Consider the following 25,764-nt stretch of genomic DNA (forward strand, 5'->3'; position numbering starts at 1 on the left):
ACCATTAATGCTGCCAACATACAGAGTCACAAGATCATAGATGATAAAACGAAGGAAAGATACTCACATACATGTGGCACAAGAACCTAAATGGAACAGAGTATTAGCTCATCCAGGCTATTTGCCTGCAAATTCAGGCACATCGCTCACTGTACCTATTCCAGTATTTGGTCCAGTCTAGATCTAAATGGCTCAAGCAACAATGCTGTCACTATTTCCTTTGAGAGATTATTTTGTAGTTTATAACACCTCACAGCCAAGAAGTTTATTCCGATAACTTAAAATGTCCCTTTTTTTTCCATTTCATGCTATCACTACTAATTATGCACCCAAATCCTCCCCTAAACAATTCCTCCCCAAACTTTTCTGATATTTTATCTTTATTTTTCCCTGTTAGAGACAGATTTCAAAAAGACATTCAGTGCCTTAGCTATTTTTGAGTCATTAATTTCATCCTCTTTCTCTGCCCCTATTAATGGACTTACTTTCCCTTAGTACTAATCCTACACACCCCTTTGGTTACAATGAACTTATTCGGCTTCTTTTCCCTTATATTTTCCCCACAAATTGGACTGAGCAGTCTTTCTTGGTTTCGCCTTTCCCATCTCCAGAACTGGCTTCTTTTTTAAACTCAGATCTTTCAGCAATCCCTCATGAAGCCCACATCTTTCAAAACCTGACCTGCAGTCCCATACATTTTTCCAGGCTTGTACTTCTCTTAGGCAGGCACAGTCAGTCATGCTGAATTATGTAACCTTAATGTAGTGGCTTTGGGATGTGGACAATCACTTTACTTGTAGGGTTTGAAATCCAAACACAGGTCTCTAGGGATTAAAAGTCAATCAAATATTTTAACAGTTGTGCTAGTCCCTCAAAGCTCCTTTCCCTATTACTAACGCAAATTAGGGCCCAACCAGCTGAAGGTAAGGTACAGCTTTGTAAATGAAATGCTACAAGTATATTTCAAGCACTGAAAAGCAAGTCAGTAACCACCTAATGTACATTTAATACATTGTGACAAAACTTAATGAAAAATAATCACTTTACTGAAATGATTTTAATTAGCTTTATTATTTAAAAGAGGAAAATCATTTCACATTAATGGATGAAGCATGTAAAATTAAATAGAATAAATTCACATATTTCACTGTAGATGACTGAACATTCCAGAATGTGCTTTCCACTCTGGTGTCCGGGTAACTACATGTTTATCAGAAACATTCTGACAGTCTTAATTATGCAGACTCCACAGCCCTGAGATTATTTGTTGCTTAACATATTCAGAGGTTTTATCATCAATATTTGGTGTGTATTTTCGTCTATCTAGAGTCACGTTTTGAGACTGAGGGAAAATAGAGTGTGTTTATTACAGGAGAGAAACAGATACATGGACTAGAAGTCCATATGTATACTAGTTGCAGAGAAAATCTTAATTACTCATTAGCTAGCTCTAAAGAGGGATGCGTACACAAAGGAAATTAAGTAGCGCGCCGAACCCTGCTCCCCTCTTAGAAGCTGATGGCAGTTTAACTTCTTTCTCTTCCTGGGCCAGTCACCCCAAGGCTGCCCATGACTATGAGTGGCTTTCTAAAGTTGGTTGTGGGCCCTTAGGAGGAGCTACAGACGGTGACACGTTGGGATAATTTTACAGCTGCACCTGGCTTTTTGAGGGACTATGCATCAGTTTCTAAAGACTGAACACTTCCCAGTCTAGATAATTCCTATCAACGCAAGGAGGGGTGGCCTTTCCAGCACCAGCAACGAACAGGAATGTGCCCAGGGCAAGTTCAATAGCAGCTAACATGAAACCCCCCTTGCTCATTGGCTGTTGGTTATTGAGAGTCCAACCAATGTCTGATATTTTGGGTTTGTTTTCTCCAACTTATTTTGGGGCCAATCCAGTTTTCTTCTGAGCAACTGGCAATGTTGCTCTAGATGTGCCAGTGCTTCTAAAGGCTGATACGAAAAGTGAGGCATACAGTCATTATTGTCAACAGCACCAATCTGTTAGCACACTTGGACCGGATAAGTGGTGTACTTCATATTGGAGAAAGCATGGATAGACAAAGGCTGATGAAATTATCCAAATTACTCCTGTTTAGCATGCAGTTCCTGCAATACGCTTTGAACAGATGGATTTTGCACAGACAGGAATTCAGAACAAAAGTTCTTTCACTGTGTGTTCTTTGGACAATCCACTAAAATCTACTCTGCCAAAGGATGCAAAGGGTATATCTACACTGCACATGAAAGTGTGATTGTAGCATGGGTAGGCATGTGTGCACTAGCTTTAATTTAGCTAATGTGAGTTACGATAGTAATGATACGGAGTACTTGTGGCACCTTAGAGACTAACAAATTTATTTGAGCATAAGCTTTCATGAGCTACAGCTCACTTCATCGGATGCATTCAGTCTTTTCAGCCCATGCACGTTGGCGGAAGCACTCTATGTAGAAGTCCAGTCTGTTGTTTCGACCTTCAGGAGGAGTCCATCCAGAATCCTTCTTTTTGTAGTCTTGGTAGGAAGGTTCTGTGGATTAGTATGTTGTTCAGAGGTGTGTTGGAAATATTCCTTGAGTCAGAGACGTCGAAAATAGGATTCTAGGTCACCACAGAACTGTATCGTGTTTGTGGGGGTGGAGGGGCAGAAGGAGAGGTCCCGAGATAGGACAGATTCTTCTGCTGGGCGAAGAGTATAGTTGGATAGATTAACAATATTGCTGGATGGGTTAAGGGAACCACTGTTATGGCCCCTTGTGGCATGTAGTAGTTTAGATAGTTCAGTGTCCTTTTTCTTTTGTAGAGAAGTAAAGTGTGTGTTGTAAATGGCTTATCTAGTTTTTGTAAAGTCCAGCCACAAGGAAGTTTGTGTGGAAGGTTGTTTTTTTATGAGAGTATCCAGTTTAGAGAGCTCCTGCTTAATCTTTCCCTATTTGTGTAGAGGATGTTGATCAGGTGGTTCCCCAGTTTCTTTGAGAGCGTGTGGCACAAGCTGTCAGCATAGTCTGTGTGGTATGTAGATTGTAATGGATTTTTTACCTTCAGTCCTTTTGGTACGATGTCCGTCTGTTTGCATTTGGAAAGGAAGATGATGTCTGTCTGTATCTATACGAGTTTTTTCATGAAGTTGATAGATTTCCACTCCATACAGCTAAATTCAGTGCCTTGCATAATGACAGGTTTCAGAGTAGCCGTCGTGTTAGTCTGTATTTGCAAAAAGAGAAGGAGTACTTGTGGCACCTTAGAGACTAACCAATTTATTTGAGCATAAGCTTTAGTGAGCTACAGCTACACTTCACGAAAGCTTATGCTCAAATAAATTGGTTAGTCTCTAAGGTGCCACAAGTACTCCTTTTCTTTTTGCGAATACAGACTAACACGGCTGCTACTCTGAAACCTGTCAGATAGTAATGATGTAGACATAGTGGCATGGGCTTCAGCCCAGGCTAGCCACTCAAGTACAGTCTGTTGTGGAACCGGGGTCCCAGTTGCTAGCCTGTACCATGTACACTACCTGTGTTGGCTTGATTAAAGCTCGCATGGGGATACCGATCCGTGCTACAGTCACACCTTCACATGCAGTGTCAACATACCCAAAGTGTCATTACAACAGGATTGCCAGGGCACAGGGAAGTCCCAGTGATGACCCCTTATCTGGCCACATTATGCTGGCTGCTGAGAACTGGTTGTATGGGACTCTCTATACCAGCTCTAGCACACTGGAGGATGTCCCTACAAAGGGGCACTGCTCTCATGGCTGTCTGTGCTGGCTTTGAGGGTGTTATGCATTGGCAGTGTGGTGAAAAGCAATCCAAATGCAGGGAAGAATCTGAGATAACATATCTACAAGTGTAGCAGTTCAAACAACTCAAGGACTCATAAAAGTTGGCAAACATTATTAAAAAAAAAGATCATGGACCTAAAGATGATTTAGGAGTACAACACTGGGAGGGCAATGCACCAAAGACCTGAGAACTGGAATATTCAGAAGATGGTGAGGTGCTGTTAGACCAGTGTGGTATAACAGCAGATAGTGTATTAGGTCATTTACACAGGGGAGAAAGCACATGGGACCATTAGAGTAGCACAGTATACATCCAGCAGAGGGCGTATGGAGCTGTTAGAGCAGTGCAGTGTGTTCTAAAAGCAGCAGAGGGGATAGGGGGCCATTAGAGCAGCCGTGTATGAACACGGCAAAAGGACACATGAGGCTGTTACTGCAGCGCCGTATGAACCCAGCAGCGAGTGCTAGGACAGATAAGATGAGCACAGGCATATCTTTGAGCCTTTTATCTTAACTTTAGCAATGTTTCAGAGTAACAGTCGAGTTAGTCTGTATTCGCAAAAAGAAAAGGAGTACTTGTGGTACCTTAGAGACTAACCAATTTATTTGAGCATGAGCTTTCGTGAGCTACAGCTCACTATGAAGTGAGCTCACTTTAGCAATGTTATCCGCAGTGCTCCAGTCCTAAAAATAAAAGTACTGGACAGCTGTTCTGGCTTCCCAAAAAAGTGCCGGAATGGTGCCTACTTTTTATTGCACACCAGTAGCCTGAGCCATAAGGGAAGGCGACCATGATGAAACTCATGGTGAAGAGCAGCATCCCGGCCAGGCTGGCCAGGCTCTCAGTCCAGAGCAGCAGGTCCCCCTGGTATTGGCACACCAGGATCAGTCAGGCAAATCACACCACCACCAGGACACATATGCTCAGGAAGCTCTTTGCACCAGCAGGTGCCCAGCAGGCAGCAGTAGACCCAGGTCCTGGCCTTGGGCATCCCAGGATCCACACTGCCTGTCTTGGGCAGCTGGCACAGCAATAGCTCTGAGTGCAGCAGCCTGTTCTGCACCTGGCACGCCCCAAACAGGAGCCAACCAGCCTCTGCTGGGATGCAGCCTGCTGGTTCTCCCCCTCCCACTACTCTGCCAGTCTGGGGACGCCAGTGGATAAGGTCCTGTCTGGCCAGCAAGGCAAGCTGTGTACTTGATTGCCTGGCAGAGGAGTTGGAGCCCGGTGCTTCCAGAGCGCCACATCCTGCTGGTGCTGGGCCCAACCAGCTCTAACCCAGCAGCACACTCCGCTGAGCAGGAAGTGAGCCACCACACCAGGCCAGTCCCCACTTCCTGAAGCCTCTGGGAAGAGGTGACTGCTCGCTCATTCCTTTGCCATGGCCCAGCTGCCACAGCACAGAAGAGACTGAACCATTGATGTAGGCAGGGGGAGGGAAGTGGTCACACTTTACCACCACGGAGCGGAGGCTTGGAGGGCCGGGAGCACTAGCGGTGCTCAAGTCCTTCCTAAAAAAGGAATACCGGAGCAGCGGGCCAGCGCATTGCTGCATGGTTGTTTGTGAGCCAGGGATTGTTGCTCAGCCCCATCCAGGAACTAAAATCAGGGAACGGGTAATTACTGCAGACCCTGGGACAAGAGAAGGCCCCACTCCTGGTGAACTGCACATACTTTTTCAAGAGACTCAGGAGACAAAGACAGAGCTTGTGGCAGAAAGAGCCAAGCTGAAGCGAGTGGGGGCCTTCGTTCTGATCCAGCTGAGATGAACCTTTGCCCATGGGGAGCAAACCCAGCTGAAGGGCTGGAGCCTGCCAGGATCTCCACATGGAGGATGGGGGTGTTTTGGTTAGGTCAGACCCTCTGCTTAATCACCAGAGCTGAAGCCCCACTCCCTGGGCTGGAGGGGGCAGGTCCCTGATGGGGGCGGGATCAGCAATGCAATCACCTAATACTGTGCCGGGCACTGGCTGCCTGTCGAGGGGCACATGGGCCAGGAGCCTGCCCAGCTATTCGTCAGACCCCACCAGTGCAGGAGTTCACTTGAGCCTGCCATATGGCACCTGGCCCTGCTCTTGCCTGCCTAGCAGCCCTGGTGACGGGTGGCTGAGGAAATGCTCTAGGTATGTTTCTCTGGTTAGGGCAACTCTAGGCTTTATCTCTGAAGTTGAGGCCTCCAGGTCTCCCTTCTCTGACTTAGCTGGGCGTCTCTGACCAATGAGATGTAGCCTAGAGCTTAGTCCCCTAGTTTACCCCAAAGCTTGGAGCCAAGGCTAGGGTCCTGCTATGTGGTGCTCTAGTCCTCATGCCATGCCCTGGCCCCTGGAGTAACAGCTATAGTCCCAAGTATCCTGGGAGCAAGGGCTATGAGCAGCCACCTTAGGCACCCAGCTATGGACCAGCAGCCCAGCCCCACCCTTTCCCAGAGCAGTCAGCTGCAGAAACAAGTAACTCAACCACAGCCCTCCACCCAATCCAAGATGAGGAGCAAGCAGAGACCTTTCAGCTGTGACAGGTTTGCCTGTACTGCTTGTATTCAATAACAGCTGTGCAAGTCAACGTAAAATCTGCTGTGTAGCTCAGTAGGCCAAGTGAGTTGCATGCCTCAGGGGCCCCTTGCATTCTCCAGCTGCTACCAACAGGCTCCCTATATGGAACCCTCCCATCCCCCTCTATTTCAGAGTCTCCCTGCAACCATGGGCAGTGGGTGCACCACCATTTCAATGTCCCCCCAAACCAGCCTTCACCATGATCTTTCCTTCCAGGCCAGGGCCTTAGGGTGCCCCCCGCTTCCCACCTTCGCCTTCATGGCAGGGTCTCTGTGTGCCCTCCTTTCCACCCCCCTCCAGCTCCATCACTCCATGGGGCTGCAGTGAGGGAGGGGGGAGGAGAAGACCTGGCCCCTCTATTGCTCATGGGGGTGGGGACGGGAGAGCGGAGCTGCCCTGGGCTGCTGGCCTCTTTCTGTCCCCCTGCACCTGTTGTGAGAATGGCTTCAGGTGGTTGAGGGGATGGGAGCTTCCTGCAGCAGCCGTGATTGGTTGCTTTGTTCTAGGACGCGGGCAAGGAGGGTGGGGAGTCAATCCGAAGGCTCACATCTGCTAGCTAACTGGAGCTTCTTGTGTCGTTGCCAGACTGGCTCCAGCCCCGACTGACGAATGTCTGTCACAAGAGAAAAAAATCCCATGAGTTGGCAACATGGAGACCCCCGCAACCACACTCCCTCGGTCCCTGCTTCCCTCATCACCCCCTAACCCCCACAGTCCACTTTCCCCATTGATTCCCTACTTCCCCCATCACGATCACTTAGACCCCCCCAGTCCTGTGTGAGGTCCTTCTTCCTCCTCCACTCCCCCTGGTCCCTGCTTCTTCCACCACCACTGCCCAACCCTTTAGTTCGCAATCCTCTACCCCCCCTTACCCCTCTGAGTCCCTCATTCCCCTCTCCCCACGTCCCCTCTTCCCTCACTATAAACATTCCAGGTAAAGAGCTCTCCTTTTTATTTCTTCTTTTTTTGTTGGATTCCAGGCTACAGGGAATGTCTCTAGGCAGCAGATTAAGCTGCTGCCCCGATACATGGAGGCAGCAGCATGGGGCAATAGAGAGATTGCTCTGTCTGCAGCACCAGGCAGTTTGGGCCTCCTACTTTTCCTGTGAATCAGGCTTTTCTGGTGTTCTGATTTGTACCAAAATAAATAGTATTGTGCCCGCCGATGCCTAGAACATTCCCTGCAATTTTGAAATTGATTGGTTGCAGTGTTCCAAAGTTATCTTTTTACAGTGTGAGAAATGCCACTGAGTTGAGCATCAGACCTTGCTTAGCTTGCTCCATAAATGCAAATCAGAATGGTAACGTTTTACATGCAGTGTGCAGTCACTTTGCACTTGTGTAAATGATTACACATGTGCAAGGCAATGGAGAATCAGGTCCAATATATTTTAGGAGGTGAAGACCTGGTATAGTCACATATTGCACGTGGACAAATCTGGTCTGCCATTCTTGGTGACAAGAGTGAGTCAGAAACCTTAACATGAAAAAATTTGGTTTGTTTATTTGTTTTAAGGGCTGTGATTACAACAGTACAGAAAATTCCAACAATACCAAACAAAATTCATTGGAGTACCAGTCTTATAGAAATCATGAAAGCTGAGACAATAGTGCTTGCTGGTTTACTAAAACTTAATGATATGACTTTTGGTGTTAACCTGCTTAGAGATATGCAGTCAGACTCTACACCGTTGGATGGAATAATATTGCTTTGTCACACTCAGGAGCATTTCTAGAGAATAAAATGCGAATACACGAAGTGACTATATCACTGGGACTGCTGAAAGGTTGATAAGAAGCAATTTGTATGCATTGCTCTGTCTGAGATCATTTTTGGTCACTTCCCCTTCATATGGAGAAGATGGGGAGAGCCGGGGAGGTGGGGGAGAAGGAAGGACAGAAGTGTCGGGGTCAGTGTTGAACAATTTAAGCCTGAAGCAAATATAGTTTGGTATATCTGTAAATAAGTAGTGGATTCACCTATTCTGGCCACCTTTATTTGTGTAACTGTAAATTGCAATGCCGGCCTGTGTACAGGCAAATAACTAAATTTTTTGAAAAAATTCATAGAAAGTTAGTTATTAATAGTACTGGAGGCTTTGCAGTACTTCATTAGTTTTTGTTTTTGTTGTTTAAGAGGTGCTGATAAGCTCTTGAAAAATGTTCTGGATGCTGATTAAAGAATTTTGCTAATAAAATAATCATGAGAATTTGATGGGAACCTTAACAAGTGTCAGACTCCAAGCTATTTAGATTGGGAATGTCCTGCCAAAAAAATAACAGAACTATAAATTGTCTCTTTTCAGTCAAAGGTCATTCAATATATTCTGAGTGCCAAAACGCCACACATAATTCAAATAGCTCAACCAGAAATGAGTTGAGATTTTATTTTGTGAATATAAATATGAAAACAAAGGCATTGAAAATATTTTAATTAATGAAAAAAACACAGCACAATGTGAGATTTCTAATAGCAAAATTTAATAAATTAATATATGCATGCCAGATAAAAATACAAAATTACAATTGAAATAACAATAAAGGAAACATTGTACAGTGTTGCAGATTTTACTGCAACCACGATAAAAGGCATGAAGAATTACTTAAAGTGACAAAGTACACATTTTGTTTCTGTTAAAAACAAATTACTACATGATAAAAGAACTGAGAGAAACTAGGAAGAAATCACCCAAGAAAGTGGGAAAAGAATGATAGGAAATATCAGAATATAGGCAGAAGTCCCATTTCACAGAAATCATTCTTTTTTAGTATCAGAAACGAATTACATAGAACATAAAAGCAAATTCACAATAGGTTTACACTGAGAAACATGCTAAATTACAATCACAAACTATCCAGAATGAAGATGCTTATAAAAGATGCTGCACCAGTTCTCTTGTTTCTTTTGCAGAAAGTTCTTCACCAAAGCAGGGAGAACAGGGAGCCAATCATGCAACAGAGCTTTAGATTTTTGTTTTAAACATGATAAACACCCAGGATTACTAGTACTGGAAAATGTGTTAACCTTTTTTCAACATCAGCTGAATGGCACTACAGAAGCGACACAGAGTTCCTTCATTTTTATCCTGTATACATCAAAAGCTCTAGCAAATATGGAATTCAGCAACAAGAGCCAGTTAAATTACATTAAAATATTCCTTCCTCCACAGAATATTGTTGTTTCCTTTTTTAGAAAGAACAAAACAAAACATTCAAAATAAAATGTCTTCATTTTTTATGAGCATCTCCACCACAAGTCTCTGGTAACGGATATCATTCAGTGCAGCCATTGCATCTAGTTCTGGTGCTCGCATAAGGGTTGGTCCAAAAACAATGCCAAGATTCTCTGCATTCATGAGATTCTCCTTTTCATGAAGGGTTACCCTGTAAAGGAGGACAATATTAAACACAAGGCATCTCATACCAAATATTGGTTGATGACACGGTGCACATAGACATAACCCCTGGGCAGAGGGGGGGAGCAAAAAGTGCATTCTTTGCCTTTCCCAAAAACCTGTGGAGAGACTGCTTCACAGGCCCTGTGCAACAGGAACCACACAGAGGCGTTCTGGGGAGTATTTAGGGATTAGATGAGTATATGCACTGTGTGGTGTAGTTAGTTGTATGTTTTCTGATCCACCATTCTTCCTTCCTGCACAGACGATTGGTGCTTCTAGCAGGCATAATCTGGGTTTAGGGTATGTGTGTGTGGTATGTTGCTACAAATCAGAACATGGGTGCACAGTAATGCTACTTTTGCCATTTATAAATGTGTTGCAGGCCATTTAGGCAGGGAGGGAAAACTTAGTTTAAAGATCCTCTTTACAGAATTGTAATAAGATTACCAATTTAAAACTCACCACAAGTGTAGTGTTCCCACTTACAGGATAGGGGAAACCTGATTGGACTCACCAGGCTCAAACTCTTTCTCTCTCATGCATTTTATTATATTCACATCTGAATTCATTTGATGTATACACTGCAAACTAACCATGACATAAAGTGGTCAACTGGACTATATAGGGTCTCCCACAGGCACAAGCCATGCAAATTACATCCCTGGCACAGACAAGAGCAGGAGCACCTGAACAGGGACTCACCCTGGGGCTGCTTTAAAATCCATCAGGGCCGCAGGGGAGCCTCATTTGTAGAGGCCATCTAACAAAGGTGCTAAGTCAGGGCTTTGGCAGGCCTACCCCACCCCTCCTTGGCTGCATCAGGCAGCTCTTGGGTCCCTAACAGAGTGGGGTTATGAACTGCTAGTGCAGCTTTGCCACCACTTGTAGCAACTTCCTATTGCTGGTTATCTGGAAGGTAGGTTCCACCAGTGCCTGCTCCAAAGCGCACCGTCTGCTCATATATTATCTCTGAGTGGACCGCAGAATGTAATTTACCACATGTGCACACAGAGCAGAATACATAGAGTATTCTCAGACAGTATATAGTTAAGAAGTACAGAGACACAGAATAAATGTCTCCGCAAATTCTGTTTACTGGCATAATAATAGTAAACAAAATGCTGTCTAGAGACACTAAACTTCTGCTTTGGTTTATGGCAGTTAATTGCCTTTCTCAATAAAACAAATTCAGATTTATAAATGAGTTTGTTCACAGACTAAACAAAGGACTTAATATACACTACTGCTTTACCATGAAACAAATCTCCATAAGGATTCTTGTAAATGACTAAATATCCATTTGTAGGAAGTTTGTGGGTTATAAAAACATGTAAATTCTGCACTATCTAATCTCCTGTGATGAATAAAATCCCTTCAGGCATATACAATAGTTGTCAGAATTTGATGTCCTCTTTTTTTTTGACATATTATTCTGGTATTTCCAAAACTCTGCTTCCTAGTTTATGACTCCAAATAAAGGAGCAATGGCTAATTAGCTGAATTTTGCAAAAAGCCAATGAGCTAGCTGCATTACAAGTAATAAAATTTGCTTAACTACTTTGCTGCTGGGCTTCCATTCCTAAGTCTGAACTAATACATTCATTTGAAGTTCCATTGAAATAAGTGGACACTGACATATCTGGTCCAGAACATGCAGCAGCCCTGGGGTTGCATTTTGCTGGACATACTCAGCAGACTCAACAAATCCTACAGTGGAACTGTGTTTTCACTAAAAAGGCTTAAAATGAAGCTATTTATAAGGCAAGAAATGATTACTCATGACAATAGGTACATGCTGACAATAGGTACATGTCACAAACAAAATGGGCAGAGTAGCTAATATGCCGATTCCATTTTTTACTCGGTGGTTTTGTATATACTTTGACTACAGAAGGGGAATAGTTTTTTGCCTTGTAGATATTTGCAGTACCTAAAAGTAGAATAAACATTGGTTAGGTATATTATTAATTATTATTATTATTATTATTTTTTGCATCAAAATTGTGGTTTTTTTATTGGTCTAAGTCCTTAAGGCCTATGGAGAGTGCAGAAGGTGGGAGAAAGCACAATGTTTATGTGTCTGTTTTAGTGTATTTTAATACTCTATTCTTTTAAGACATATTTAAGTTTGTTCATTCTGCTATAACAAATGACACTGGAGAGACTGTAGTGCTGTGTTAAATTTATAAAAACAACTCAGAATTTGCTTTATAGAAACCTGTACAAGGCCCCAAATACATCTTGTGGGGCTTACACAGACTTGTGTAGAGACTGCGGATTGGCCTTTGTTTCAGATGAATTCATCTAATTTCTTTTAAAATAAACAACATACCTCTTTAAATGTGCCATGAGATACCTTAAGGTTTCACAGTGTGCAGCTGGCAGTAGTTTCAGTGCTTCATGAAGTGTTTCTAACTGTTCATCAGGATCCATGGTTTCTGAAACAGAAACATTTAAATATCAGTGCAGACAATGCCAGACTTCAAGCAGAGAAGTAGACACACGGTAGGTTTGGGGAGTGACAGGTCTGAAAGGAATCCTCATGATTAAATCTGCCTGTTTATCTCCCGATTATGTCAATGAGCTTTGGTTTAGCTTTAATCAATTTTAATCCTTTTTCTGGGAGGTCTCTTCTGGAATGACTCTGTTGTGACAGTTTCCATGGCCTCCCCAATGCACTGGCAAGAACAGGGTTAGAGGAGAAGAGCTGTGATGAGTTGTGACATGTGAATTCCTGTCCACTAGAGGAACTGGACTGAGTCCACCAAGACATTCCTCATAGGTACTGAAAAAGTTGTCAAGATAGTAATTACTACTGACTTGGACTAGTTTTGCACAAGTGACCTAGAGGTGAAATTCTGGGCCTACTCAAGTCTACTCGAGTTTTGCCATTGACTTCAATGGGTCTGAGATTTCATCCCTAGGGGTCCTTTATCTCATTACCAATCACTCTCATAAATTACCTCATTCCCAGTAAAATAAAATGAAGGGTACTTTGAATTATGACATTGTTAGATAAATAGGACCATTCAACACTTGGTGACAGGAAAAGGGGTTACTCATCCTGCACAGTAACTGTGGTTCTTCATATGTACTATGAGAACATATCTTTCCAGTATGTGTAGTGAAAAGGAAACATTTGAGAAAAATGGAGGAGAAACTGAAACAAAGATCACTTAGTACAACATTCTTATAATCTATGGCACATACTCAGTCCTGTTTTCATCTCAATTTATAGCACTCATGTGAAGAGCTTAAGCAGTACTTAATTAATAACACATGTTAAAAAACAAAACAGAGAGAGAAAAAGGGACAAAGAAAAACAGGAAAAATGTTATTTTATACTTACTTGCAGAATCTATAAATTTTGGGTAGGCATCGTATGTGATAAGTGGAATTGGCAAATCCCTGAAGTACAATTTAAGTGCACCAGTGATAATATTGATATCTTCATACATATTCACAGAAATATCTGCTTTTTCCCCATCTGTGTATAGAAAGCAGCTGACATTAATGTTTTAAAAATATAAATAGATCTAGACTAATATTCAGTGGAAAAATCTAGGCTGTTTAGCAATTATTAAGATCAGCACAGCCACAGATTCTGGAGTATGTAAACTAACCAATAAAACCTGTTCTTTGACTGTGAATTTCACTGTTTCAGGATAAAGCCTAAAGCCTTTTGTACAGAGACAAGTCCTTTTTTCATCTAAGATTAACAAAAAAATGTTATGCAGAAACCCATGTGACTGTTTTAATGGTGACTGTCTGTGTTGTAAAAATGTGTTGCAGATCAACTATATTTGAACATATCACTTTGCCAAAAACACATTTGTCAGCACTGAATGGGAAATGAGGAATGTTTGCAAAAAGGAAAATGTTTTCAGTACTTAGTCGCTAGGACAGGCATGTGCTCACCCTCTCAGAGCAGTGGTGCTATTTATTCTTGAGTTCAATGGGCACCAGGCCAGGGCCTGAATTTGTCCAGCACCTCAAGCCCAGCTAGGACCACACAGAAGGCAGGTGTTATTTGAGCTCTCTTTGTGTAGCCCCAGTAGCCTTGAGAGGCAAAGAGAGATGGAATTTTTGGCTCAGTAAAAAAAACACATGGGGAGGGAACACATCTCCCCGTCCCTGATTGCTACTGTGGGGTATTGAGGGTGGGAACTCCTTATTTCTCTCATTGCCTTTGGTGGAAGAGGAAGAATGTTTAGCCCATGAGTTCCTTATTATTTTGGAGCTATCATTCAGGGAGAGGGCTTCGAGTTGCACTGCTCCTTTAAGATTCTTCTCCAGCTGACTCATGATCCCACCGAGAGAGGAGCCTGGAGGTTCACTCGTAAATGAGGACAATAACTGAGAATGTTCACTGCTTTCCTACCCCAATGACATCATTGCCAAGAGCCAAACTGTCATAGTCATGCTGTGGAGAGACAAACTCTGCCGAAGGGAAAAGGGCAGCTTTTGGCAACCCAGGCCAAAATGCGATTTGTGTGTTTGTCCAGGTGGGGTACCCCTCCACTCAGCATAATGACCAGCCTCTGCATCTGCAGAGCCCAACAGGCAGATGGAGCCTGCGCTGAGGCACCCCTAGGGCTGAACAGAACCCTTCAAATATGCTGGCATAAAAGTTGCAGCAGATGCAAAAGCAGATACCTCTGTCAAATGCCATTTTGACATCTTCAATTAGGTCACTAAAGCCTGAAACTCTGTATAGTCCTTCAGAATTAAGACCTGTTAGGAGAGAACATTTTCACTTGATTAAAATTAGTATTAACTTTGCATCTCCCTTAAAACTGGCTTGTCCCTGCCCAGGTTCTTCATTTAAGGTAATGAGGCAACAAGGTTAGTTAGGTTTCAAAAGCTTTACCAGGTTTTTCATTTGGAATACAATTTCAGCCCCATCCTTTTAACCCTGACCCTTGCATCAACCGCATTGTTAGGCTCAGCTCCCAATCATTTTATGTAGTCATGTTTATGATAATGATTCCAAGAGGTGAAAAAACAGATTAGCCCAATTACAAGCTAATTCTTTTTAATCAGCTAATTGAGATTAGCATATTAGATGTACAGTAAATATTTCAGAAGCAAACCATATATTCTAGTAAAGAATATTAAATGTGGGCTGGGAGAACTATGAAGATGAAATATGTAAATACTGGCTACTCTAGTTTTTACTGTGTTAATCTTTCTGATTAAAATACCATGGGAAGTATAGGAGGCGGAAGATGCACATGTACATCAATGAGATAGGAGATCATCCAAGACTGGAGTTTAGCAAGCATGAAGCTATGTCAAAACAGTACTGTATGCTGTGCATTATAAAACACGCATTGCATCTGTCCATTTCTTGTGCATTAATTAGAGGAGTCCTTATAAGACTAAGTAATTTCAGCAGAGCTTTTAAAAAAATCAGATATTTGTGAACCAACAAATAACACCAAGTATGATATGAACTGTGTAGAATAATTGGCAGTCATAAAATACCCTGTTTGAAACTGTTTTGAGCAACCATAAATTCAGCGAAAACCCAAATGACCCAGATCAATCTAAAGGGATTATCATTAAAGCAACCAAAGTCCATTAATGATGTCTTACCTCTAGATTCAATTTCTCTAATACACATGTCTACTACCATTGGCCTTTTAGTGATGTGTGCTTTTACTAGCGTTGTAAGGTCACAGCTGTACACTTTTTTGACATGCTTCAGATCCGGCTTGCAGTCATTTGGGACCATTTTGGAACACTGCTTGTGAACATTTAAACCACAATCTGGGAGAAAAAATGAAAAAACAATTAACCCAATGTTGGGTGAAAATGTACTGTAATGTTAATATAATAAAGTATGTATTACTTCTACAGGGGTCTGATCCTCCAGACCTCATTCCTGTAAGGACTGCTCCTGTGAGTAAGCTGAAAAGGACTGGTGCAGATTTTAAAGAACACTTACTAGCTGAATACATTCCATTCTAAGATGCAAAAACAGACGTTTCCTCTACTACAGGATTTAACAGAAATCAACCGATTGAAAATCAAATGGTCCAAGTCCTTAATTCTCTATCAAATCGCATAGGTTTTTACAGTAATTTCAACAGAACCCTATTGGTTTAATCCCCATTACATTCTGTAGGACTCTTCCATAGGGGAAGAGATCTATTACTCTGTAATGTTTTTCTCTTCCTATATTTTATATGTGACTATTTCATGATCTAATACCTTCCCCATATCTTTATATTTATTTTAGGCTAAGTCTACACTACAAACCACTTTCGGCGGCATGTAGTGTATGTATAGCTACATGCTACAGTCAAAAGCACACTACATCTGTGGTGTGTAGCTACACGTGGCAGTGAAAGGCCCTGGCAGATGGCCTTTCCTTCCTGCAGTGAAAGGCTCTGGCAGTGGGGAGAAGCTGAAACAAGGCTGAGCCTTTCCCTGCCTCTCACTCCCTTCCAGAGGAAGGGCTTCAGCAGTGCGGGAGCTGGCAGAGACTTTCACTGCTGCTGGAGCCTTTCCTTATAGCAGGGAATGGCTCCAGCAGTGGGGAGTTGCTGGAGTCTTCCCCTGCATAGGAGAAAGGCTCCAGCTGTTGAGATGTGGCAGCCTTTTCCCACCCTTCCACCCCACCCCCACTCCGTCCACTGTTGGAGTCTTTCCCTGCAAAGGAGAAGGGGACCAGTAGTGAGAGGTAACGGGACACTACACAGCTAAAAATAGCAGTGGTGCTGGGAAGGCATGGCTTGGCCCAGTAGAGGATGTCTAGGTACGTACTCTGGGTTTATACCCACATCCTTCAGGTGTGTCTTGACTGGCTTAATCCATGTTTCACTGTCTATGCTGCTGTTTATACTTGTACTATGAGAGCTATGCGTGTATGTGCACTACACACTGCCAAAAGAATCCTGCAGCGTAGACACACCCTTAGGGATAGATTGTGACATTTACTCTTAACCCTGAGCAGGGCAGGGGAGGAGGTATTACTTCCAATGCTGTTTCGTAGACTGGGTTTTTGAAAGAGAAAGCCCAGAAAACTGGCAATCCAAATAATTCTATTTAAATTCAAATGAATTTGGGAAGAATGTCATAGAATCATAGAATATCAGATTTGGAAGGGACCTCTGGAGGTCATCTAGTCCAACCCCCTGCCCAGAGCAGGACCAATCCCAATTTATTTAAAGAACAGTTCCACGGTTTTATTGTAAACATTTTACAAATGAAGGTTTGGTTCATTTTAGAGTACAATTTAATTGAAATCAGATATGCAGAAAAAACATTCATTCTGTACAAAAATGGGCCAAGCATAACTATCAACACTAATGCTCCATATGTAGGAAAAAAGCAGGGAAATCAGCAATAATACAACAAGAAAGCATAGTGAAGACAGGCTGAGCAATGCAGTTCCTTTTAAGTTAATGGAATGTTCATATCCATGATTTGAATCCATAAGTCTTGTGCAATGATGTATGAGCAGCATTTTGCTTTGTCTGAAGTCCAACCTAGTTCCTTCTGACTTCACTGGGAGTTTTATCAGGTCTCTGCTGTCTTGCAGTAGGGACCCCTGTCTTGCAAGATGCTGAGTATCTTGAACTTTCATTGGTAACTGGCAATACAAATGTCACCCAGAGCCCAATCCTACAAAGTGACATGCTGAACTGCCACAGCAAAACAGCACAGAGCCTAGAGTGTACACTCTCTTAGGCCTTAATCCAGCAAAGATTTCCAGTGTGCTTAACTTTCCTACCATGAGTAGTCCCATTGATTTCAATTATTCATTGATCTCAAGGGGACTACTCATAGAATTAAAGTTAAACGCATGTAAGAGTTTGGAGGACTGGGGCCATGGTGAAGATTTACAGTATCCCTTCCCTTCTCTCTTCCCCTCCCAGTATCTAGTGTCTACAGAGGACTCACCTTTGTATCTGATTATCACTGATTTTGTTGACATTTTAATTTACAGTAAATAGTCCACATATGATGTGGCTCTCTTTATACAACAGCAAAAGCCAATGTTTGTATCTTAGTTTAATTCCAACTCAGTTGTTCATGTGCTATTACAAAAAAGCACTTTGTTTTCTTAATAGGGTTGTAAAGCTAAAGAGTTTTGTCACTTAGAATTTATTGTAAAGTGCTCAATCTCTTGGTAACAATAAAAGTTCAACATGTCACATTCAATCAGTCAAAATTTATGAACCCTGTTCCAGACAGAATGACTGCTTACAATTCTATTTCACTCTTTAAGTGTAAGAACAGTTCCCTTCCATGAAGAAAAGAAAGTGATCTTGTAATTAAGGGACAGGATGAGGAGCCAGGAATTCTGGGTTCTGCACCTACTAATGCCACAAACTTCCTGGGTGACCCTAGGCGAATAACGTAGAGTACAGCCTCCTCCTACACAGCAGACCCTGATCTAGCAGAACTGGCCCAGTGGGGCAGGATCAGAAGACTTGTGCAAGGAGGGTGGGCCACTGCACACTGCAGAGTTCAGTTCTGTTGGCTTCCCTCCACCCTAACACATGGTGGGGGTTGGAAAAATTACTGGGGGTGAGGGCAGTGGATTACTCAGATCCACCAGCCACCCTCTTTCCTGGAGAGGGAAGAGACCCTCTACAGAGATTGTTGTGCTTCTGAGACTTCATAGTGTTTGTGGCACAGCACCACTCTATGGCAGGAGGTTAGGAGCCTAACCCTTCCTCATTCAGGCTGTGAAGAACTCCAGAGCAGAGCCTAGCCCGTTGCTTGCTTTTAGGATTTGGTCCTTAATCATCCTGTGTCTCAATTTCTCCCCCTGTAAAACAGAGGGACAAGGAATTTGGGCAGAGGAGGACAAGAGACTGATTGGACGAGGAGCTGTGTGAGAGGGTACTAGATTGTCTGGGCAAGGGTATTGGCACTGAGATGAGAAGTCTAAGGAGTAGAGACAGGGAGTGGCTAGGTGAGGAGAATGGGACTGGGACAAGGAGACAGGGATGAGGAAAAGACTGGAGAAGGATAAGTTGGAGGGGATGGGGCCCAACGGGTAAAGTCTGGATGTACCCTTGTGCATTTGCATTATGACAACAGTCTTTAATTACATGATTGCATACTGTTTTTTTCCAAACGAGCGCTATCTCATTCAGTGCACATGATGGACCTGCTCTGAGGATGAATCATCAGGGTTGTCTAATGAAGGCTGTTGTCCGTAGGACCTCGGCTTCATTTGTTGCAGAAGATGGAAGGTGTGTAGTGAATGAGGGAGCGGATTGCAGAAAGAGAAAGGACAGTCTCCTGGTTAAGGCAGTTGAATGCTCCCGTGAAGAACTGGATTCTATCCCTGCCTCTGCCACAGAATTCCTGTATGGTGCTAGGCAAGTGACTTCAACCAGACTTTTCACAGGTGGTCACTAGTTGCATGCTCCTTATCTGATGGTTGCCCAACTTGAGTCTCTGGGCTCTGATTTCCAGAAGTGCTGCGCTCTCTCAGATACAACTGAAATCAATGGGAATTTTGCTTTGAACATATGAAGTGCTATATAATGCTAAATACTCTGAAAAATATCAGATCCTAGATGTTTCAAATTGGGTACCCAAAATTAGTGAACACTTTTGACCTTAATCTCTTTGTGCCTCGGCTCCCTATCTGTACAATGGGGATAATACCACCGCCTCATTTCACAGTGGTATTTAAAAATAAATTCATTAAATGTTTGTGAAGCATTCAGATACTATAGTGAAAATCACAGTGGAAAGCCCATGAAGAAATTAAAAATTCAGTCTTCAAAGCAGACATGAATAATGTGTAGCAAGTAAGGCCTGGGGCCACGCATTGAGCAACTACGAGAAAACAAAATACAAAATAGCCATTTATTAAGTGAGCACCATCCATTCTGTGCCCAGAATGAGGCAAAGGTCTTGGGGGAAAAAAACAATATGTGATTATGTAATTAAAGACTATGATAATGAAAACACACAAGGGGCTGAATTAAGAGTGTACTTACAATCTTAATTCTTGCATTTCATGCCTTTTGAGTGATTGACTTTGCAATCTTTATAATGTTTTTAATACAGATTTTGTATGCATAATTATCATATGTACTAAAACTGCTGGCAGAGCCACTCATTACAGCATACTGCAAGTAGTTTATCTTTGAAGATTTAAATATTAAACAGGGAGCAAAACATTTTCAGAAACAATGTTTAAACTCTTAAAGGTCTGTTTCAACTGAGGTGTGAGCAAGTTGAAAGGCTAACCCCCATTTATGGAATTGGGTTGGTCTTGTGAGCACACATCTACCCATACTGATGGGAGAGTAGATATCTTAGAGCTACACTATTGTGAGAACAAGGATAATTCATTTTTAAGTATATAAGAATGAAAAACATGTATTTACAAATGTCCTGTGCTTGAATTAAAACAATCTTTACATTTTCCATGGTCATCTTAAGGATATTTGCATACAACAAAGTGCTATTTTATTAAAATGTTTCGCTTGGAGGGACATTTCAAGCTGAAAATCATATTTCTAAAAAAACAAATGTAATTACCTGTGTTACTGCTAATCCTTTTGGGGTCTGCTTCAAAGCCCAATTAAGTCAATGAAAAGATTCCCATTGATTTGAAGGGGCTTTGGATCAGGTCTCATTAACACCAGAAACGTTTAAAAATCAACATTGCTTTTCCATCTTTATGCTTTGTACACTTCATTGGTTCTCATACATCAGAACACTGCTGCAAGGGTTATAAACACTCCTGAGGAATATATCATGCTTTAAGAGAAGTTTATAAAAGGCAGAGCACATTTCTATTACCATTATTATTATGCTTTGCAGGCTTTAAAAAAAAAAAGCTATGTTTTTGGTCCTTATCTGAGACTGAAGTCCTGTGACAACTCAAAATTAATATTTTTGTAAGATTTAAATGCATAGTTTAAAACAAGAATAAGGTTGTTGCTTTTTAAATAAAGTTGAAACATAGCCATTTTGTTATGCTTTTGTCATGGGACGGTCGTTTCTCTGAGTTCAAAATACTCTGTGGAAGCAGAATGGTATTGTTTTAGTCAGTAGGCTTTCATTTTCAGGATTTGATGAGAGTTTAACTTGGTGCTGGTTACACACCAATATAAGAAAGACTATCTGTTTGCTTATTCAAGCAAGGTAAAAAGTGCATGAGTAACATGACAGGCTGCTTTCCAACAGAGTACTACAAAATCCCAGAGCAATCCATTGTTCAGACTTTCTACAGTAGCGATATTAAGCCTAAATTTGGGAAGCTGGAACACAGGGTATTGTAAGACAAATTACAAACAATTAAAACAAATTGTCGGGTTTTTTTGTTTGTTTGTTTTTTAAATCCCAGAGTGTAGCACATCTGCTTTGCAACATCTTAGAATCCTGACATTTTCGGAGGGCCAGGAGAACTGAATCCTGAGTGGCATCAAGCACTCACTACTTCCACTGGCTTCAAATGCTCAGCACCTCTACGGATCAGGCTCTAAAATCCATTTGCCATACTCATACAAGTAGTCCCGCTGATTTCAATTGGGCTACTTGCATGAATAAGATTAGCAGGCTTCAGACCCAAGAGTTTGTTTTATTTCATGCTTACGTCCAATTTCTACTTTCAGTTACAATGAAGTAAATCCTGAGTAACTCAGTTTACTTCAGTGGATTAAATGCTGATTTACACCAAATAAAGGGTCTGATCCAACTCCTGTGGAGGTACATCAGTGTCTTTTCATTGACTTCCATGGGAGTTGGGTCAGGCCCTAAAAGAAAAATGTGACCCTTATTTGTTAAAACCACACAAATTACATAAAGTAACATATCGCCCAGTAAAGTCCAGAATAAAGGAAAGATTTAAGAGACTATGGGTGAAATCTAGGCCCCGCAGAGGTCAATAGCAAAACTCTCATTGACTTCAATAAGGTCATTGTATAAGTGGATCATTTCATTGGCTGGATTTGTAGTTGAGTATAGGTTTCTTTTGTATGTTATCATCAAGCTGCAGCCATCCTTCACCAAAAAGTACATTTAGAAATTCATGAGCAGGTAGACAAGTTTACAAATTTCAGAATAAAACAGACTTTATAGATGTTGTTTTTGAAAAAGTTTCAGGTAAGCTATACTATTTTTAATAGCATATTGATCTTACTCTAGGAGTTTGGATAGGCTGTGGCATTACTTGTATGAGAAATGAGCCTGACATAGCCAATGCTTTCCTAGGAAGCCCAGAAAAAGATTGCACAATTTTTCTGAAGCAACTAATATTGACTTTAGTCCATTGAGCTGAAAGAAGAAATAATGTGATCATATTAATGCATGAGCAGAGCCCCAAAAATATATGCATATTAATACTGCCCTATGAGCGCCCATTACAAATATTTGCTGAGAATAAAATACGCATAGCTGTCACTTTTTGCTATGCTGTTGATTTGATTTAGTCCGTTTTAGATTTCCTTTTGCTTACTGGTAAATGTGGCTGCTGAGCATGCTCTATTGAAATTATATCACATGTAATATACTTTATAAATTACAACTCCTCACTAAATCTTGTAGTTATGTTCCTTAAAAATGCACCTTTAAGTGCAACGATGTTAAACAAATCCAATTTTCCCATACGATTTAATGTAAATGCGGGGGGTTAGGTTCCAAGGAAATTTTTTTGGGGCAGACAAAAGGCATTATATACTGTACAGTACTGTGGTTGGGAGGTTCCCCTGGCTTAACCCACATAGGCACAGCCTGCTGAAGACAATGAGACAAGCAAGGATGATAGGAAGCACCTTGTGCAGTAGCAGCAGCAGCTTCCCCCCAGAAGAACAGGCGCTGACTTTGCTGGGGGATGCTCCAGACCCGCCTCTTCCCACCCCCACTCCACCTCCTCCCCGGAGCACGCCGCATCCCCGCTCCTCCCACTTCCTGGGACTTTCTGGGAGGGAAGGGGAAGAGCGGAGAAGCGGCGCTTCCCTGCTTCTCTCCCTCCCTCCCAGCACTTCCACTTGTTAAAATTCTACCCACGGACTGCACAGAAAGTTAGGGATGAATTCCACTCCTTCTCTTAGAAATTTTGTGTGCTATTTAGGCTAAGATGATATTTCTCTTAATTTCACCACATTATCTCACTTACATTTTTAATCCCTGCAGCCTGTTTTTGTTCTCCCTCCTTGGGGCTGGATTGTGAGTAGCTCTGGCACAGGTGTACAGTAGGAGAGGAGGAACTTAGGCCTCCCCCTGTTCTGACACTTGCATGCCATAAATTCTGAGCAGAATTTCAGTTCCAGAGCTCAGAGACTCCTCCAGAATTACTTCCTCAGAGGCACTTGGCACCCCAGATGGAGCAGGGAGAGGGGGAATTAGGTAGAACCACGGCTCTGTCCCTTCCTGTTATCAGCTATGCTGGGGAGTACATGTCCCTAATGAAGATCTATGCTGAAATGGCATGATCTTGACCTTGGTGTTTACAGTCGGTGAGTACCTGTGGATGGTATCATATCACCTCCTGAGAGCTGTACTTTGGCAAAGGGGTGCCTATTTAGGGTCCGATTCTGACATGATAAATCCATAATCTACAATTAATAACATTGCAGTGCACGTCATATGATGCCACTTCTGCCTGCACCTAATGGCCACCTGACTTCCTTCTTAAAAGACATGGGTATTTCCAATTTGAACTGGTAATAAATTGCATGGCACAATAGAATTCCATCAAAAAAGGTACATTATTTGTATAATGTAATGTATAACATGCACTAATTAGTTCCTACAACAGTGCTGGGAGGGAGGGGGAAGAGCAGAGATGCGGCACTTTCCCGCTCCTCCCCCTCCCTCCCAGCGTTTCCCTGCCACCAAACAGCTGTTTGCCTGCTGCCAAACAGATGTTTGGTGATGAGGGAAGCGCTGGGAGGGAGGGGGAGGAGGCGGAGAAGAGGAACTTGTGCAATGCTCCCTTGTAAAGTCGCTGCTCTTCCACAGAATCCTACATGCAGTGGACAAAGCAGGCAGCCAAATGACGTTATAAGGGAGGATTGCACAACTTTAAATGAGCATGTTTCCTAATGGAGCAGTGATGTAACTTTGAAACAACATTAAGCGGGAGGACGTTAAGTGAGGAGTTACTGTATATTTATAAATTAAGCTGAAAGACATTTATGTATTCTGTCTTTCTGACGGGATGGTTTAAGTTACTGAAAGGTAGATTTACATTTTCCTCTAAGAGATTCTCCAGACATTTATGATAACTGCAGAGTGGTGTGGGAAAGGGGCAGGAGGCCTGGGTTCTATTCTTGGGCCTGGCATTAAATCACTGTGTTACCTTGGGCAAGTCACTTAAGACTTGTTCCTCAGTTTCCCCATTTGACACAAGGGGATAATACCACTACCCACCTTTGTAAAGCACTTTGAGATCTGCAGTGAGGAGTGCTACGTAAGAGCTAACTATTAGTATTGCTTTAATGAGGGTGAACAGATGTAAAGGAATTTGCCCCAATACATCATTCATCAAATAGTAGCTTTCCTTTTACAGTAGTTAAATTCTCTTTTCTTTACTTCAAAAATTAAAGTTTACTCTCTCTGTAGCGCACATAATCATTTACCATTCTTTAGTTTTACGGGCACTGATAACTAGCATTACTCGTAAATGCTATGATACCCAAAACAAACTCCATTTGTTGACATACTGTATTGATCTGACAGGAGCCTTAGTGTAACTACTGACCCGGGCTGCTCTTCTAAGTGGCACCAGGACAAAAACAGGTCTCAAGCATACATGATATGCTCCCATACTGCCTTCCCTACTCCATGGTTCTCTGGTAATGAGCAGACTGTCTATTCTGCCAGAAAACCACCTCTCACCTGTGATGGCTTCAGACCATGAATGGTATCTGCATGAGTCTTTCTTTGCTCATGTTCCTTCCTCATGCTGTCCTTTAATGCTGATAGCCTGTGCTCTTAAGTGCTAAGTGTATAGTGCAGGAGCAAAAGCAATGTGCTGCTAGATGAATCTATCCTTGATTTCATGTATTATAGGCTTGTGAGAGAGGGGGGAGGTAGAGAGGAAAAAACAAAACCAAGACAGACAGAAGTTGCTTGTGCACCCAGGAGAAAGTAGAGGGAGAAAGAAGAGGGACTTGGCTGTGTCTTTAAGGCACAGTTCTGAGTTGGTGGAGGAATGGAGGCTTAAGTGGACATAAAACTGAGTCTTAACTTTGGAAATAAAAATATCATCTTGTTTCAAGAAGTGCAGAGGAGCAACAGATTAATCATGAAACCTTATCAATCAAAATGGCAGCCACCTGCTCTTCACAATTCTCTCTCACAGGTTTTTTGGTTTATGTGAGACAAGTTCCTACTGGACCATTGTTCACGTCACAAAAACCACCAGCACCACCACCTTCCCTATTTGGCAGTCTCAGCAGAGAGGTACTGACACTGCGATTACCCCTGGACCTCATGCAGGAGGATGACTATAATCACTCTTATTTCCCTGCCAATCAACATAAGGGGTAGGGACAAACTGCCTTAGAGAGATAATTATACTGTATATGGGGCAAAGAACATAGACGTTAACCAGGCTCTGTTCTGGCTGGAGATGCTGAGTTGTAATAAAGAATGAATAAGTACAGTTCTAGTTGCTATGACATATTAGCTAGCTGGTATAGCATAATATGTATTGTTGGTACTATCCTGGTTCTAGTCCCCCCCCCCTCCCCAGTATTGCTTGTGCTTTTATGCCATAAATTAATCTATATGCCAATGGCAACAATCTCCTTACGTCCATTTTTCTTTCCTCCTCCTACTTTCTGAAATGGGTGACTTTTATCCTTATAAAGGGAATCCAGGAATGCCCTGCATTTTTATTCCTATGTCTCTTGCTAAGAGCAAGACTCAAAATGATTGAGTGTGTTCCCTGCAGTATTCATTTACAGCCATAATAAGTATCGCTTTTGTACAGCTAATAGATTCATCTTATGATCTGTAATTGTTTGCTTTAAAAAAGCAAACTCAGTAAAAAGTACAGAATATTATAATAAGCACAGTTTTGTTCCTAAAGCATTTTC

At 42.2% G+C, this 25,764-nt stretch overlaps 1 protein-coding gene across 8 annotated transcripts in view; it reads right to left on the minus strand.

The window, feature by feature from the left end:
* Window positions 1-8,794: 8,794 nt before the first annotated feature.
* The window catches only part of CHN1 (chimerin 1), a 156,614-nt gene continuing 139,644 nt past the window's right edge, over window positions 8,795-25,764 (minus strand). For all 8 annotated transcript variants that reach the window (XM_007060525.4, XM_043525355.1, XM_043525352.1 and 5 more), the window contains 5 exons: window positions 15,332-15,505; window positions 14,390-14,467; window positions 13,083-13,220; window positions 12,066-12,171; window positions 8,795-9,719 (listed from right to left, as the gene is read on the minus strand). In XM_007060525.4, the coding sequence (XP_007060587.2) occupies window positions 9,548-9,719; window positions 12,066-12,171; window positions 13,083-13,220; window positions 14,390-14,467; window positions 15,332-15,505 (668 nt within the window). In that variant the 3' untranslated portion in view covers window positions 8,795-9,547. The remainder of the gene's footprint in view (window positions 9,720-12,065; window positions 12,172-13,082; window positions 13,221-14,389; window positions 14,468-15,331; window positions 15,506-25,764) is intronic.

The sequence above is a fragment of the Chelonia mydas genome, chromosome 11 (assembly GCF_015237465.2).
Source record: "Chelonia mydas isolate rCheMyd1 chromosome 11, rCheMyd1.pri.v2, whole genome shotgun sequence".
NCBI lineage: Eukaryota > Metazoa > Chordata > Testudines > Cheloniidae > Chelonia > Chelonia mydas.